The sequence below is a fragment of the Macaca nemestrina genome, chromosome 6 (assembly GCF_043159975.1).
Source record: "Macaca nemestrina isolate mMacNem1 chromosome 6, mMacNem.hap1, whole genome shotgun sequence".
Lineage (NCBI taxonomy): Eukaryota > Metazoa > Chordata > Mammalia > Primates > Cercopithecidae > Macaca > Macaca nemestrina.
In genome coordinates this window covers 23235374-23252559 of record NC_092130.1, presented here as the reverse complement: position 1 = coordinate 23252559, position 17186 = coordinate 23235374, and the positions used below count along the sequence as shown (strand labels likewise).

Below are 17186 nucleotides of genomic sequence, written 5' to 3'. Positions count from 1 at the left end.
CTTTTCAACTTTCTGGTTGAAAAGGTGTGGGATGGAGCTAGAGAAACTTCATTTATTTTTTATTTTTCTGAACCTATGGATTATACTAAAACTTTTATTTCTAGTGAGTCCCCAAATGGTACCAATGCTGCTGGTCCAGGACCACACACTTTAAGAACCACTGGCCTACATTAAGAAAATGGCAGGCAAAGATCCTCAGAAACAAAGTCAACTCTCTACTAACACCTTGGTGGAAGAGGTGATGGACAGTGGGGAGAAGAAAGTGCTCACATAAAGTCCAATTAGTGAGGGGCAGAGTGGAGTTAATGAAAAGAAGACTTAGTCCTCACAGTCATTCAAAGACCCAGACTGACAATCTTTGCCATCTTCGGTGGCTTCCAAACTTATCCTGGATATGACCATGCAACCAGCAGTTGGGAGAAAAGAATGGAGGATCATGCAAGAAATGTTTATGGGGCAAGCCTGGATTCCTATGCCCACATTTCACTGCCTAGAACTTAATCATATGTTCTCACAGAGATGCTGGCAGTACGGAAATGTCCCTGGTTGGGTTGCCACATCTTGGCAACGTATCTTCAAAGAACAAGACTCTCTGGTAGACACCTAGCAGTCTCTGCCGTCAAACCCCTTTCCCATTGTGGACTTAAGCAAGTCTGGGCTTAGCTTTAAAGAAAATGTGTAGCTAATGACATAGACATCTTAATTACTAAAATTAATGTCTGTAACTTAAAATGGCCAAAGGACTTATTACCTGAGTGACTGGAGAAAAAAACAATTCATGGGACTTGCCTGCAAGAGTCCATTCAGGATAGGGAGAAAAGACTGAGATAGTGGGTTTACAGGAGCAGTCATGAGGAAAAAATAAAGTTTCTGTTTCATAATTCTTCTGGGCTCCTCTCTATTAACATGTTATACTACCTTTTGCAGCTTAAGCAAAATTTTTAATGGAATAAGTTTAAAGATATCATAGTTTTACATTTATAGATTGATATCCATTATTCCTCTATCATTCTTAAAGCAAATGATAAATCCCCTTTTCAAAGACGAAAACTTTTGCTATTACTGAGGTTATCATCAAAGTTTTACTGCAACTCCAAAACATAGGAATGTCCCATACAACAGCGGTGAACACTTTGCTTTTTAAAGTGATTATTCTTAGTGCAGGGGTACTCATGTCTATGCTTGTTATACAGTGAAATTACTGCCTATGACATCTCATAATTGAAAAAGTTGGAGTCAAGATTAAAGCTGTTTACATTTTTAGTGAAACCTCTCTTAAGACTGTCCAAAAGAAAATAAACTAATATATGAGGCTATTTATCAAAAGGAAAAAAGAAACATAAACATCTTTCATGGTCTTTCATTCATTTCATCAATTAGGACACACAAGGCAGCATCTTTCTCTATAATCTGATCTCTCCTATGACCTGAATTTTCTCTTTGTTCATTCTGTCCAGTACAATTGTTGCTATCATCAGCATCCATTGGTTCAGTTTTTACTCTCATTCCTGCTTCTGAATGAGGCAAATCATCAGGCAAAGAAGCCAAGCAATTCTGAATCATTTCAATTACTCGTTCTAGGTGCTTTTGAAACCTCTCAGCTGTTTCAAGCCGTTGACGTTTCTGGACCTCCATCATGACTCTCAAGGTCTCTCTTGCTTGGTGGGGTCGGTATTCATTTATAAGATGATGCACGTGTACAAAAAGCAGCTTAAGATCTTCTAGTTTCTCTTCTCGTTTTATACTCCCAGGGCTCCTTATTAAAATATCTAAAAGGTCCAAGAAATTAATAAGGATAGACATATTAAGTTTTCTCAGTTCTTTTTTGTGATCAAACTGCATAGGATGAAGCCGTTCGATGCCCTGACTTTCCAAAGGGCGGATGATAAGATCATCGCATTGGAACTGATTGCCAAACATCATGTAACTATCTTTTATTGGAGGGGGAGGCTTGGGAGCTAAGCCTTCTTGAATATTTTCATCTGTATATTCCTTGATATATTGCATTGGAGGTGGTGGAAGTGCACTTACTTGCTGTGGTTCACCCATTGTGGACTATCAAGAACCTATGGACACAGACCAAAGATTTATTAGAGCCACAAAACAAACCTGTTACATTTCATAACTACAGACAGAATATTTTCTTCCTTTTCTTCCAGTAGTTTGGGGTCCAAGACAAGATGATCTCCTTGGTTTCTAAAACTAACATTTATGATAGGTAAAGTTTGCCATATTTTCTAAGTAGGCATTATATTCTCAACCATTCACATATTTTCCATTCTCTCCCTAATAATTTCATCAGCATGAAAAAATCTGTAGCATCTTCTGATCTCTAAAGAAAATCTTCCACCGGGTGCGATGGCTCACACCTGTAATCCCAGCACTTTGGGAGGCCGAGGCAGGTGGATCACAAGGTCAGGAGATCGAGACCATCCTAGCTAACAGGGTGAAACTCCGTCTCTACTAAAAGACAAAAAAAATTAGCCGGGCATGGTGGCGGGTGCCTGTAGTCCCAGTTACTCAGGAGGCTGAGACAGGAGAATGGTGTGAACCCAGGAGGCGGAGCTTGCAGTGAGCCGAGACTGTACCACTGCACTCCAGCCTGGGCGACAGAGCGAAAATCTGTCTCAAAAAAAAAACAAGAAAATCTTCTGGATTCCACACCCTTCACCATTTATGCCCCCATTTCTCTACTCCTCCATAACCAAACTACACATGTTGTCTCCCAATCTCATATCACAATCACTTTTGCTTTATGTTACAGATTGATTTCCAATAGCAAACACTTACTTGTATCTCTCATAAACACTGACAAAATTAACACTGCTAAATCCTAAACACATGGTATTATCCAAAGTTCCTGAATGAAATGATTCAGTTCCATATCCTTTTTGTCACAGTAAACTATGCAATTTTATATGGACACATTAACTTTTTTTTTTTTTTTTTTTGAGACGGAGTCTTGCTCTGATGCCCAGGCTGGAGTGCAGTGGTGCGATCTCAGCTCACTGCAACCTCCGCCTCCTGGGCTCAAGCAATTCTCCTGCCTCAGCCTCCCAAGTAGCTGGGATTACAGGCGCACACCACCATGCCCGGCTAATTTTTGTATTTTTAGTAGAGACAGGATTTCGCCATGTTGGCCAAGTTGGTCTCTTAATTCCCCACCTCAGGTGATCCGCCCACCCTGGCCTCCCAAAGTGCTGGGATTACAGGTGTGAGCCACCGCGCCCGGCCTGTATGGACACATTAACTTCCCTACAACTATAACAGAAATTTCAAACCCCAGGTTCAAACCCAGTATCTTCTATGGCCATAATAACCTCTACTTACTCTACCTTAAGCCTAGATATACCATCCAATGAGAAGATTCTGAAGTGCTCCTTTACACTGGTATTATCAAAGTTTCAAGATATAACACCCTCTAACATCAGGTGGGGCAAGTATTCTATTAGAAGCAATATTATACTTAGAATTCGTGAGGTACTAAGGGCAGGCGTGGTGCAGCCCTGAGTTTCCACCATGCCACAGTAGTGCATAGGATGATGCAGCCTCGACCTCCCAGGCTCAAGCCATCCTCCCACCTCAACCTCCCAAGCAGCTGGGAGTACGAGGCAAATGTCACCACGCCCAGCTAATTTTTGTATATTTTGTAGAGACAGAGTTTTGCCATGTTACTCCGGGTGGTTTTGAACTCCTGAGGTCAAGCAATCCTCCTGCCTTGGCCTCCCAAAGTGCTGGGACTACAGGTGTGAGCCACCACTCCCAGCCAACATTTTAAAACTTATAACATAAATTCAGATTACAGAAAAAGTGCATGCATATACAAAGAACACTTCATATTCTTCACTCAGATTCTCCAAATGTTAACATTTTCCTTCATTTGCTTTATTGGTTTCTCATTCCTTCACCCCTGAATACTTCAATGTGTTTTCCCAGGACAAGAATGTTTTCTTCTACCCACAGCACAATTACCAAAATCAAGGAATTAACATTGATCTGGTACTTCAAAACACAATTTTTGACACCTTACGTTTCATTCCACTCAAACCTTTTTAGGTGACGAGTGCTGCTCTGTACTTTCCTACACGATGTGCATTCCTGTACTTAGGTTGTCATTTTCCTAAGGCAACTACGTGACAGATACTGTTGTTTTATGGCCTCTCTAACATAATCTTCATAACAATTCTATGAATTAAGGTTGTTTGTTTTGTTTTTTGAGACAAGGTCTCAATCTGTCTCCCACGCTGGAGGGCAGTGGTATGATCAGGGCTCACCGCAACCTCTGCCTCCCGGGTTCAAGGGATTCACCTGCATGACCCTCCTGAGTAGCTAGGGACTACAAGTGTGTGCCACCACGCCCAGCTAATTTTTTATTTCTCGGTAAAGACAGGTTTTCACCATGTTGGCCAGGCTGGTCTGGAACTCCCGACCTCAAGTGATCCGCCCACCTCGGCCTCCCAAAGTGCTGGGATTATAGGCGTGAACCACCACAGGGTCCCATGAATTAAGTTCTATTATCAATTTCATTTTAGAGGTGAAGATCCCAAGTCTCAATGAGGGGAAGTGTTGCCCCAGATCAAAAAGTTAATAAATGGTACAACAGGAATTCTTATCCCAGGTCCCTTTAGCTCCAAAGGGCAAGCTCTCTTATATCTCTAAGCCGTGAAGCATCTAATTGTACAATTAGAACTTGCATATTACAAAAATTATATTTTTCTCTACTGTCTCTCTAGATGGAACTTTTCAAAGGCGATGGAAGTCTTATTTTAATAAAACCAGAGCCAAGCATCATAACTGGTTCTTAGACTCAAGATCCAACATCTAGTGTTTGTTCTGGGGGAGAAGGCGCCTCACCAGAAGACGACAGATATTCCAGGGTCCCAGCCCCAGAGATTTGATTCATTCTGTCCACTGTGAATGGGCCCTGGTATGTCGCTTTAAAAACCTCTCCAGATGGACCTGACGATTAGGCTTGGTTGGGATCTACTGCCCTCGCCTGCCCCCGTATCTCAGCTGTTTCACAACTGCTCCCAGAAGAAGGAAGGGCAGGGAGGGCTACTCTCATGTTACAAAGGGCCAGAAAGGGCAAATAACTCGCCCAAGGCCACACAGCCTAGAAAAACAGCGGCGAGGGGACTAGACACCACGTCTCTCAACCTCCACTCCGGCTCGGCGTCCCCACACGGAGGAAGCCCTGGGACTGCAGCGCTAAGAGCCCCCTCCTCCAGGCTGTCCATCCCGAGACCTCCACGAGCGGCGGGGAGGCCACGCTCTCGGAGAGACTCGGGACAGAAAGACGAGAGAGCGTCTTCGGAGGCCGAACTCCTCCATGCCTCCCCAGTTCCCAGCCCAGCACAGAGGAAACCGCGGGGTCCGGAAGAAAAAAACGCACACACGCGGGGGCCCCAAGCCGTTGCCGCCCACTCACCTCAACTCTGGCTTTACACTGGTAGCCGCCTTCCCCCTCTGCAGCCGAAACCAATTTCCGGTCTCCTCCTGGAAGAAGCCACCGACTCTGTCTTTGATTGGCTGTAGGAGCTGTCCTTTAACGAGATTCTAGCTCCGCCTCAGACCGATCGCTCGCTATTGCGCCTGCGTATATTCGACTCCTGCCATCGCCACCCCTTTTACTGACTTTTAAAAGTAGTAAGTGAGGGTTGTTTCTTCGTTTCTTTAAGGCATAAAATTAAACAAGACATCTTATTGCTTTATTTTTTATAGACCCCTTATTGACTAGAAAAAATCTTATATTTTAATATGTAACATGCTCTTGTAAGACTTCCATGAATTTAGACATTTATGACGCGAAAATAACCTCCCAAAGAAAACCTAGCAAAGGTTGTTCGTGTGTTCCACCCGCTGCCCGCATTACAACTCTTCTGCTGACAGTCGCAGCTGGTAGTTCCATTCCTTTTGTCTTTTCTTTTTTAATTTAACCCATACAATGAAGACATCTTACATAAAAATTCGAAAATATAGATATGCAGGGTTTTTTGTTGGTTTATTTTGTTTTATTTATTTTTTTTTTTCTTTGAGACGGAGTGTCTTTCGCCCAGGCTGGAGTGCAGTGGCGCGATTTCGGCTCGCTGCAACCTCTGTCTCCGGGGTTCAAGCGATTCGCGTGCCTCAGCCTCCCAAGTAGCTGGGATTACAGGCATGTGCCACCACACCCGGCTAATTTTTTTTTTTTCCTTTTTTTGTATTTTTAGTAGAGACAGGGTTTCACCATGTTGGTGAGGCTGGTCTCGAGCTCCTGACCTACAGTGATCCGCCCGCCTTGGCCACCCAAAGTGCTGGAATTACGGGCGTGAACCACGTAGCCCGGCCTCCCCCATTTTAATTCCCCCGCACATATAAATTTATTTCCTGAAGAAATTCATCCTCACTGCTGACCCCAATATGTCCTGCACCCGTGACTTCCAATGCTTGTTCCCAGTCCTCGTTTTACTCCCTCTGTCAGCAGCATTTGGCACATTTGATTATTTGGATTGCCCCAGAACTCAGTTCTCCAACCACTTCTCAGTCAGATATCACCCAGATACATGCAGGCCCTGGAACACCGTTTCCTCTGCACTTCAGACCCTCATATCCAGTGGTGACAGACATCTTTACCCCGTTGCACTTTACTCAATTGCAAATGTTCAATCTAAGGAATCACCTTTTTCTCCTTTCTCCCATACCCCACTGAAACTACCATACCAGCCTTTTGCATTAGCTCTATTTAAAAATAAGTAAATAAAGTTCCAAATATGACTGACCACCGTCCCCACTGGTATGGTCCTATGCCATGCTGCCATTATCTCTCATCTGGATTTCTTTGATTTTTGTCCTGCCTTAGTCTATTTACCACACCTTCTTAAAATATAAAACCAATCTTAACGCTCTTCTATTCAAAATCTTTCTACTATTTTTAGAATAAAATCTGACATCCTCCCCCGGCCTATATAATAGGCCCTACAAAATTGCCAAGTACATCCCGGTCTTGGGGGCAGATGCCTTTGCCTGGAATAGATATTCACACGTCTCATTTCCTTATTTCTCTCCCTTTTTTTTTTTTTTTTTTTTTTGTATTTTTAGTACAGATGGGGTTACACCGTGTTAGCCAGGATGGTCTCAATCTCCTGACCTGGTGATCCGCCCGCCTCGGCCTCCCAAAGTGCTGGGATTATAGATGTGAGACACCGCACCCGGCTTCATTTCCTCATTTCATTCAGGTTTCTGGTCAAATGTGACCTCAAAGAGTTCTTCTGGGGTTACACTACTCTATACAAAATAGCGCATCCCCAATCTTTCTGTTGGGAAATGCCCCTGAAACCCTTTCTATGTATTATCTTTTTTTCATAGAACCTCTCATCATCTGAAATCATCTTATATAGTGTATTTATGTATTTTATTGCCTTTCTTATCCATCAGAAATATCAGGTTTATGAGCATGGGACCTTTGTTTCATTTACTGCTGTTGTGTTTGAACTTACATACAAGAGTGGCTGAAATTGGCAAATACTCAATGAGCGTTTATTGAATAAGGAACGAAATGAATACAATCATCACTTTCAAATAAATTCATAGTGTGGCTTTGGTGGTTATACCACAGTCTCTTTAGCCAAAGCCTCATTGTGTTAAATTACGTTTCTCCCAATTTTAGCCAGTATAACTACACAGGATGAGGAGCATCCCAGTGCATATATGTTTGTGCATGTGTCCAATTTTGTTCTTCAGAATAAATTTCTAGAAATAGAATTACTGGGCCCAAAGGTGCAGTGTCTTGACAGTAGCAGAATGAAGGCTAGAATCTTGGACTCTTGACTATCAATCTAGTGTTCTTTCCAATAAACTTCAAATGAATAATGGATATGAAGTGCATATCATGAGAAGGGCTAGTGACAATATGATGTGTGTTACACATTTAATTATGTGACTATATTTGCAGAATCTCGATGGAAAGCTTATTCCTTAAAGATGCCTACTGCAGCTTAACAAGGAATATGCTCATTGAATAAATATGTATTGTGTATCTGTTGTGCCGGCACTGGTCTGGAAGTCTAAAAAGACAGACAAAAGCCAGTGGGGCCTTTGAAAAAGGTGTTCTCACGGCCGGATTCAGTGGCTCACGCCTGTAATCCCAGCACTTTGGGAGGCCGAGGCGGGCGGATCACGAGATCAGAAGATCGAGACCATCCTGGCTAATACGGTGAAACCCTGTCTCTACTAAAAATACAAAAAAATTAGCCGCGCGTGGTGACGGGCGCCTGTAGTTCCAGCTACTCGGGAGGCTGAAGCAGGAGAATGGCGTGAACCCGGGAGGCGGAGCTTGCAGTGAACTGAGATCGCGCCACTGCACTCCAGCCTGGGTGACAGAGCGAGACTCTGTCTCAAAAAAAAAAAAAAAAAAAAAGACAAGAAAAAGGTGTTCTCTCTAGAAGGTGTTCTAGAGAGACACAGACAAGGAGTATACAAACAAGTAAAAACTTCGAATAGTGACAAGGGCTATGGGGGAAAGTATAATACAGATTAATGTGATAGTGACGTGGGTTGGGGGATAGCTGCTTTACAGAGGGTGGTCAGGGTAGCCTCTCACAGAAGGTTAACTCTGGAAACAAGATATCAAGGAGTGAATTGTGCAGAGATCTGGAAGACAGCAAATGCAAAGAGCGTGGGGCTGCCATGATCTTTCTGAATTAGAGACAGGAAGGGAGCCTGTGTGCTCCGTAACTAGTGAGCAAAGAAAGAGTCGGGGAGATGAAAGGGTAGAAATGGGCAAAGACGCACGGTAACTGACTTCTTGCCTCCCTTAGGATCTTGGCACATTATAGAAAACATCGCTATCATTTGAACCTAAATGGCAAGCAGCAATTTTTAGTTTCCACCCTATTGATTTGTTAAAATTTAGGTTTATTGAGGGATACTTCACATAGAATAAAATTAACTCTAGGTGAATAGTTATGTGAGTTTTGATAAATACACACTGACATAAAACCACTACCGCCCGGATTAAGATGTAGACTATTTCATCACCCCAAACAATGTTTTTTTTATTCGATTCCTTCCCTTTATCCCCATCCTCTAGTAACCACTGATCTGATTTCTGTTCATATAGTTTCACCTTTTCCTGAATGTCATATAAATGAAATTAGAAAGTATGCAGTCTTTTTTTTTTTTTTTTTTTGAGACAGAGTCTCGCTTACTCGCCCAGGCTGGAGTGCAATGGCGCGATCTCGGCTCACTGCAAGCTCCACCTCCCGGGTTCACGCCATTCTCCTGCCTCAGCCTCCCGAGTAGCTGGGACTACAGGCGCCCGCCGCCTCGCCCGGCTAATTTTTTTTTTGCATTTTTTTAGTAGAGACGGGGTTTCACCGTGTTAGCCAGGATGGTCTCGATCTCCTGACCTCGTGATCTGTCCGCCTCGGCCTCCCAAAGTGCTGGGATTACAGGCGTGAGCCACCGCGCCCGGCCGAAAGTATGCAGTCTTTGGTATCTGGTTCCTTTCACCCAGCATAATACTTTTGAAGTCCATCAATGTTGTTCAATGTATAATACTTTGTTCGTTTTTACAGATAAGGAATATTCCATTGTATGAATGTGCTGTAATTCATGTATCCCTTCACTGGTTAATAGACATTTGGGTTATTTCAGTTTGAAGTGATTATTAGCAAAACTACTATAAACGTTCCCATGCAAGTCAATTGTATGGACATATGTTTTCATTTCTTTTGGCTAACAACATAGTGATACAATTGCTGGACCTTATAATAATTATATATTTAACTACATGAGAAACTGCCAAGCAGTTTTCTAAAGAGGCTGCTTATTTTTCATCTCTCAGCAATCTGCAGGAGGTATAGTTGCCCTCAATCTGCACTTGGTATTATCCTTTTATTTTTTACTTTTTGCTATTCTAATATCTGTATAATGATTTTAATTTGCATTTCCTTCGTATTAGATATCTTTCTTGTGTTTACTGGCCATATATATCTTTTCTTTGGTGAACTGTCTGTTCAAAATTTTTGCCCAATTTTTAAATTGGCATGTTTTCTTACTATTGAATTGCAAGGGCACACACACACAAATACACACAAGGTATAAGTCCTTGATCAGATACGTCTTTTACAAATATTTTCTCCTAGTCTGTGGTTAATCATTTCATTTTTTAAGTGTCTTTCAGCAAGCAGAGTTTTTTCTTTTTGATGATGACCAGTTTATCAATTATTTTCTTTCATGGTTCATACTTTTTGTGTCCTTTCCAAGAATCTTTGCCTAAGTCAAAGTCACAAAGATTTTTCCTCTGTTTTCTTCTACAAGTTTTCTAATTTTAAGTTTTACATTTAGGTCCATGATCCTTTGGGGGTTAATTTTTGTATTTGATGCCCGGTAAGGGTCAAAATTCCTTTTATTTTTTTATTTATGCTTATGGAAGTCCAATTGTTACAGCAACTTGTTAATTTTGTTAGCCTTACTACCTCTGTCATTGGTAGACAGGTTTATAGATAATAATCTCTGAGCATCTGTTAGTCAGTTACATTGTATCTTTGGCTTGCTGATCAGCCCAGGCAGAATAATTGGAACACAGCAAGTAAAAAAAAGGCACCTCGGGTCCTAGTTACTTGGAAGGCTGATGTGGGAGGATTGCTTGAGCCGTGATAGTGCCACTCTACTCCAACCTAAGCAACGGAGTGAAACTCTGCCAAAAAAAAAAAAAAAAAAAAAAGGCTGGGCACGGTGGCTCACGCCTGTAATCCCAACACTTTTGGGAGGCCGAGGTAGGCAGATCACCTGAGGTCAGGAGTTTGAGACCAGCCTGATCAACATGGAGAAACCCCATCTCTACTAAAAATACAAAATTAGCCAGGCATGGTGGCACACACCTGTAATCCCAGCTACTCAGGAGGCTGAGGCAGGAGAATCACTTGAACCCAGGAGGCAAAGTTTGCAGTGAGCCAAGATCGCACAATTGCACTCCAGCCTGGGCAACAAGAGTGAAACTCCGTCTCAAAAAAAAAAAAAGGAAAGGAAAGGAAAAAAGAAAATAAAAATTTCATCTCCACTCCGTGCTTCTTTCTTCCTGATTTTTATAAGCTCATATACTGTATACGATTATGACGATGCATTTTTTTTTTTTAAGACAGACTCTTACTCTGTCACCCAGGCTGCTGTGCAGTGGTGTGATCTCTGCTCACTGCAGCCTCTGCCTCTCAGGTTCAAGTGATTCTCCTGCCTCAGCCTCCCGAGTAGCTGGGACTATAGATGCACGCCACCACGTCCAGCTAATTTTTTTACTTTTGTAGAAATGGGGTTTCACCATGTTGTGCAGGCTGGTCTCGAACTCCTCACTTCAGGTGATCCATCCACCTTGGCCTCCCAAAGTGCTGGGATTACAGGCATGAGCCACCATCCCCGGCCTTAATGATGCACTTTGGATGAGAGACATTGCTAATTTTTTTTTTTTTTCTGCAGCCTGCAGTATAGTTTCAATTCCTAATCACTATTTTGTTGTTGTTGTTACTTCATGGGTGCCAATGACCTTATCACTAACAGTGTCAACAATCCAGATCTGTGTGCAGCACACACGGGTGGGGAGAGCGCTTGCGGTTTGCTTTGCCTACAACATTTTTTCTTACCAGCAGGGGGAAGCAGCAACCCTGGCATTTGGAAATAATCCCCAGCTTCAACTTCTTGTGAGAAAGATTTGTGTCCCACATATTGGGTCCTACTGAGAGACATTGTCAGTTATCACTTGCAGGTTGAAGAACCTAAAATGAATTTGTAATCCTACAAAAAGGCAGGTAAGCCGTTTTGAATTATTTGTTGTAGCTGTCACTGTTAAAATCTACAATTACATTATGTGGAATTTCACCAGAGGAAAAAAAATAGCCATGCCATCATCATACCTGTTCTTTAAATTATCACAAAATATACCCATTACGGCCGGGCGTGGTGGCTCACACTTGTAATCCCAGCAGTTTGGGAGGCTGAGGCAAGTGGATCACCTAAGGTCAGAAGTTCGAGATCAGCCTGGCCAACATGGGGAAGCCCTGTCTCTACTAAAAATGCAAAAATTAGCCAGGCGTGATTATGTGAGCCTGTAATCCCAGCTACTCGGGAGCCTGAGGCAGGAGAATCACTGGAACCCAGGAGGCGGAAGTTGCAGTGAGCTGAGATTGCACCATTGCACTCCAGCCTGGGCAACAGAGCAAGGCTCAGTCTCAACAACAACAAAAAATACCCATTTTATTGATTCATTGATTGATTGATTTTCTATACACTCCCTAAAGGATCTGGGCTGCATCCAATCCATTTAAGTTCCCTCTTTAAGATCCATCTCAAAGGTGGTCCTCTCCAAAAGGTTTCTCTAAGTTCACCCAAATAAAAGTTACCTCTCACCCACTCAAAGCCTCTTTCCTTTACTTCTTACAGCACTCCTCTAGCTGAAGTTGTAATTATTCTCATGTATTATTTCTATGACTGTAGCTAAGTTCCTGACTTATCTGGGCATCCCCTTAACAATCCCTGGAATTACCTCACACATGGCCAATGTTGAATATATTTTTGTTCGAAGACAGATTTGAGCAAAAGCAAAAGAAAGAAGAAAAAAATTCTCCTTAATGGTGTGTGTATAAATGTGAGCTACCTGCTTTCAGTGTAGCTTCACATCAGGATCAAGACTAGGTGGAGGTGTGAAAGGAACATGCCTCATGTACAAAATTAAGGAGGAGCAAACTCAGTAATCAAGATAAATAATATTGGCTGGGCGCAGTGGCTTATACCTGTAATCCCAGCACTTTGGGAGGCTCACGCAGGAGAATTGCTTGAACCTGGGAGGCCGAGGTTGCGGTGAGCTGAGATCGCACCATTGCACTCCAGCCTGGGCAACAGGAGCAAAACTCCGTCTCAAAAAAAAAAACAAAAAACAAGATAAGTAATATCTTAACAGAATATATATATATATATATATGTATTTGTTTGTTTGTTTGCTTTTTTGTTTGTTTGTTTGTTTTGAGACGGAGTCTCGCTCTGTCGCCCAGGCTGGAGTGCAGTGGCCGGATCTCAGTTCACTGCAAGCTCCGCCACCCGAGTGCACGCCATTCTCCTGTCTCAGCCTCGCGAGTAGCTGGGACTACAGGCGCCCGCCACCTCGCCTGGCTAGTTTTTTGTATTTTTTAGTAGAGACAGGGTTTCACCGTGTTCGCCAGGATGGTCTCGATCTCCTGACCTCGTGATCCGCTCGCCTCGGCCTCCCAAAGTGCTGGGATTACAGGCTTGAGCCACCGCGCCCGGCCTACAGAATATTTTAAATAAAAAAATTAAGGGAAAAACTCATGATCTACAAAATATTACAATTTGTTTTTGGCTCTCGCAACGTCCACCTCCTGGGTTCAAGCGATTCTCCTGCTTTAGCCTCTTGAGTAGCTGGGATTCCAGGCATGCACCACTATGCTCGACTAATTTTGTATTTTTAGTAGAGACAGGGTTTCTCCATGTTGGTCAGGCTGGTCCGGAACTGCCAACCTCAGGTGATCCACCTGCCTCAGCCTCCCAAAGTGCTGGGATTACAGGCATGAGCCACCACGCCCAGCCAAAATATTACAATTTTAAACAAAGACAGGATTAGTAGTTCACACACAACCATTTAAAGAAGAGAGGTTTTTCATGCAACTGTAAAAGGCCAGAATTATTTTCCCAAGGGTATGGGTAGTAGTGTCCTCATAGACAGAATTTTAAAGTTTAATGAGGCATTTATTCACCCCAATGTATATATTATATATCATATATATTAATATAGATTTATAATATATATTAAAACATACATCACAAAAATTCAATATATATCATATATAATATATGTTATATGTAATATATAATAAAAATTATATATAGTATATAATACAAATTATGTATTATGTGTTATATGTTTTATATATTATGTATTTTAATATATATCTTTGGTGAATGGATGTATGTATTAGGAAATAAATATTTTGAGACAGCGTCTCACTTTATCGCCCAGGCTGGAGTGCAGTGGCAGGATCTCGGCTCACTGCAACCTCTGCTTCCCAGGCTCAAGTGATTCTCCCACTTCAGCCTCCAGAGTAGCTGTGACTACTGGCATGTGCCAACACGCCCAACTAATTTGGGTATTTCTTGTAGAGACAGGGTTTTGCCACGTTGCCCAGGCTGGCATTCACCCAATATTTGTTACTCACTTACTACATGCCAGCTACTGTCCTAGGTGCTGCAGACACAGTGGCCCAACACATGGCAAGTCCAGGTGCTGCTTCCCTGCAGTTATCTGGGAAAGTCTTTATCCACTTGAGTCTACCCTGCTTCAGGTCCAAGATGAACTTCTCTTAGAACTTGGGCTTCCGACAGAGACAGATTTTATGAATTCTGACCCCTGTGGGTTTCTTTACCCCATTCAGACTCCAGTCTGTGTATTGCACAGAATTTGACTATCTTCCTTCTAGTCTCCTTTCCTTTGTCTCTTTATTATCTTCCACCACCTCTGATACCTGAGTCCCAGTTTGTCTTCCAACATTTGTTAGCCTGAGAATGCCCCCAAATCAATCAGGGTAAAGCAGAATGGAAAAGAGTCTGACCTGAGATTCCATAGACCTGATTTCAACCAATCAGATGGGTAACCTTAAGCAAGACACATTTTTCTCAGTAAAGTGAGAACCTCAGGTCAAACCAGTGGCCTCCAAGTCACGGAAATGCATTCCAGGTGTCCCCTGAGGCAAAGGGGAGCCAAGCTGGTGGGGCTTCAGGCTGCCCACTCTACCCCTACTTTCAGACAGGGGGCCCTCACCTTTGTCTCTTTTGTTTACTAAGTTCCATTTATGATTTTATATTTTTTTAAAAGATCAATATGTGCAAAAGTTTGACAAATACTGAATCATATAATCTCCAAATTTCTTTGAGATTTGGTATTGATTAGTACTGTTATTACCTCCCTATGTATTTATTGTTGATTGTATGCAAATTAGAGAAAGCAATCTCACAGATTTCAAAGCGCATTTGAAGAGTCATGTCTAATGAGGGAGTAAAACTTTTCTTCCAAGGGATTAAAAAGATGCCCTGTAATTCCATAACCAGTCTACCGTTTTCCCTTTTTCTATAATTAAAAACTTTTTTTTTTTTTTAAATGGAGTCTCACTCTATCACCCAGGCTGGAGAGCAATGGCGCGATCTTGGCTCCTGGATTCAAGCAATTCTCCTGCCTCAGCCTCCCAAGTAGCTGGGATTACAGGTGCCCACTACCACACCCAGCTAGTTTTTGTATTTTTAGTATCAACATGGGATTTCACCATGTTGGCCAGGCTGGTCTCGAACTCCTGACCTCACGTGATCCTCCCACCTCAGCCTCCCAAAGTACTGGGAATACATGCATGAGCCACCGTGCCCGGCCAATGAGAACATACTTTTAATAGAGACGGGGTTTTATCATGTTGCCCAGGCTGGTCTTGAACTCCTGGACTCAAGGTATCTGCCCACCTCAGCCTCCCAAAGTGCTGGGATTACAGGCATGAGCCACCGTGCCCAGCCAACTAGTCTACTTTACTTTTTAAACAGACTATTTTTTAGAGCAGTGTTAGGTTAACAGCAAAGCTGAGTGGAAAGTACAAAGAGTTCCCATATACCCGCTCCCCCCACACACTCACAGCCTCCACCATCATCGACATCCTGCACCAGAGTGGTGCATTTGATTTTGATGAGCCAACAATGACACATCGTTAGTACCTAAAGTCCATAGTTCACACTGGGCTTCACTCTTGGTGTTGTACACTATGGGTTCGACAACACATAATGACATATATTCACCATTATGGTACCATAGACAATAGTTTCACTGCCATAAAAATCGCCTGTGCTCTGGAATGTCCTCCCTCTCATCAAACCCCTGGATATCATTATCTTTTGTTTGTTCGTTCGTTTGGGAGTTTTTTGTTTGTTTTGTTTTATCTCATGTTTTAGATTCATAATCTCACTCTGTTGCCCAGGCATTGACACAATTGTAGTTCTCTGCAGCCTCAAACTCCTGGGCTCAAGCATTCTCCCACCTCCTTCTCCTGGGTAGCTGAGACTATAGGTGTGCACCGTCATTCGTGGGTAACTTTAAAATATTTATTATTATTTTTTGAGACACAGTCTCACTATGTCACCCAGGCTGAAGTGCAGTGGTGTAATCATGCCTCACTGCAGCCCCAACATCCCAGGCTCAGATGATCCTCCCACCTCAGCTTCCTGAGTAGCTGGGACCACAGCATGCATGCAGGTACCACCACGTGTGACTTTTGTTTTTTTTTTTTTTAAGAGATGAAGTCTCACCATGTTGCCCAGGGTGGTCTCAAACTCCTGGGCTCAAAAGATCCTTCTGCCTTGACCTCCCAAAGTGCTGATATTACAGGTGGAAGTGAGCCACACGTCCAGCTGACTTTTTATTGTCCCCATAATTTTGCCTATTTTATCCAGAATCATACAATATGTAGCCTTTTCTGACTGGCTTCTTTTACTTGGTAATATACATTTAATGTCTCCTTTCTTTATTTTTGTGGATTTATAGCTAATTTCCTTTCATTACTTAATACTATTTCATTGTTGGGATGTACCACAGGTTATCTATTCACCTACTGAAGGACTTGGTTGATTCCAAGTTTTGACAATTATGAACACAACTGCTATAAACAATGTGTAACTTTTTGTTTGGATGGGAGTTTTCGACTCATTCATGTAAATACCCAGGAGCCTGATTGTTGGATCATACGGTAAGAGTCTGTTTGGTTTTGTAAGACACTACCAAAATGTCTTCCAACATGGCTGTACCATTTTGCACTTTCATTAGCAATGAACGTGAGTTCCTGTTGTTCTACCTCCTCAACAACTTTTGTTGGTGGTGGTGTTTTGGGTGTTAGTGGTTCTAATAGTTATGCATGACATCTCATTGTGCTGGGCATGGTGGCTCATGCCTGTAATCCCAGCACTTAGGGAGGTTGAGGCAGGAGAATCACTTGAAGACAGCGGTACAGAGACACTTCATTGTTGTTGTAATTTGTTAATGGCATATGATTTTGAACATCTTTTCACATGCTTATCTGCCTTCTGTATATCTTCTTTGGTCAGGTGTCTGTTGAAATCTTTTGCTGATTTATTAGTCATGTTGTTCATTTTCTTATTATTGAGTTTTAAGAGCTCTT

At 42.4% G+C, this 17186-nt stretch overlaps 1 protein-coding gene across 1 annotated transcript; it reads right to left on the bottom strand.

Annotated features, from left to right (window-relative positions):
• Positions 1–1063: 1063 nt before the first annotated feature.
• LOC105482376 (mediator complex subunit 7) lies at positions 1064–5532 on the bottom strand. Its single transcript, XM_011742426.2, has 2 exons — positions 5429–5532; positions 1064–2066 (listed from the first exon to the last, which is right to left on the bottom strand). The coding sequence occupies exon 2, from the start codon at positions 2047–2049 to the stop codon at positions 1351–1353; it is 699 nt and encodes a 232-aa protein (XP_011740728.1). The 5' UTR covers positions 2050–2066; positions 5429–5532; the 3' UTR covers positions 1064–1350.
• Positions 5533–17186: the final 11654 nt, after the last annotated feature.

Coding starts and splice junctions, on each gene's coding strand:
- LOC105482376 (XM_011742426.2), bottom strand. CDS start 2,049: ATGGGTGAACCACAGCAAGTAAGTGCACTTCCACCACCTCCAATGCAA.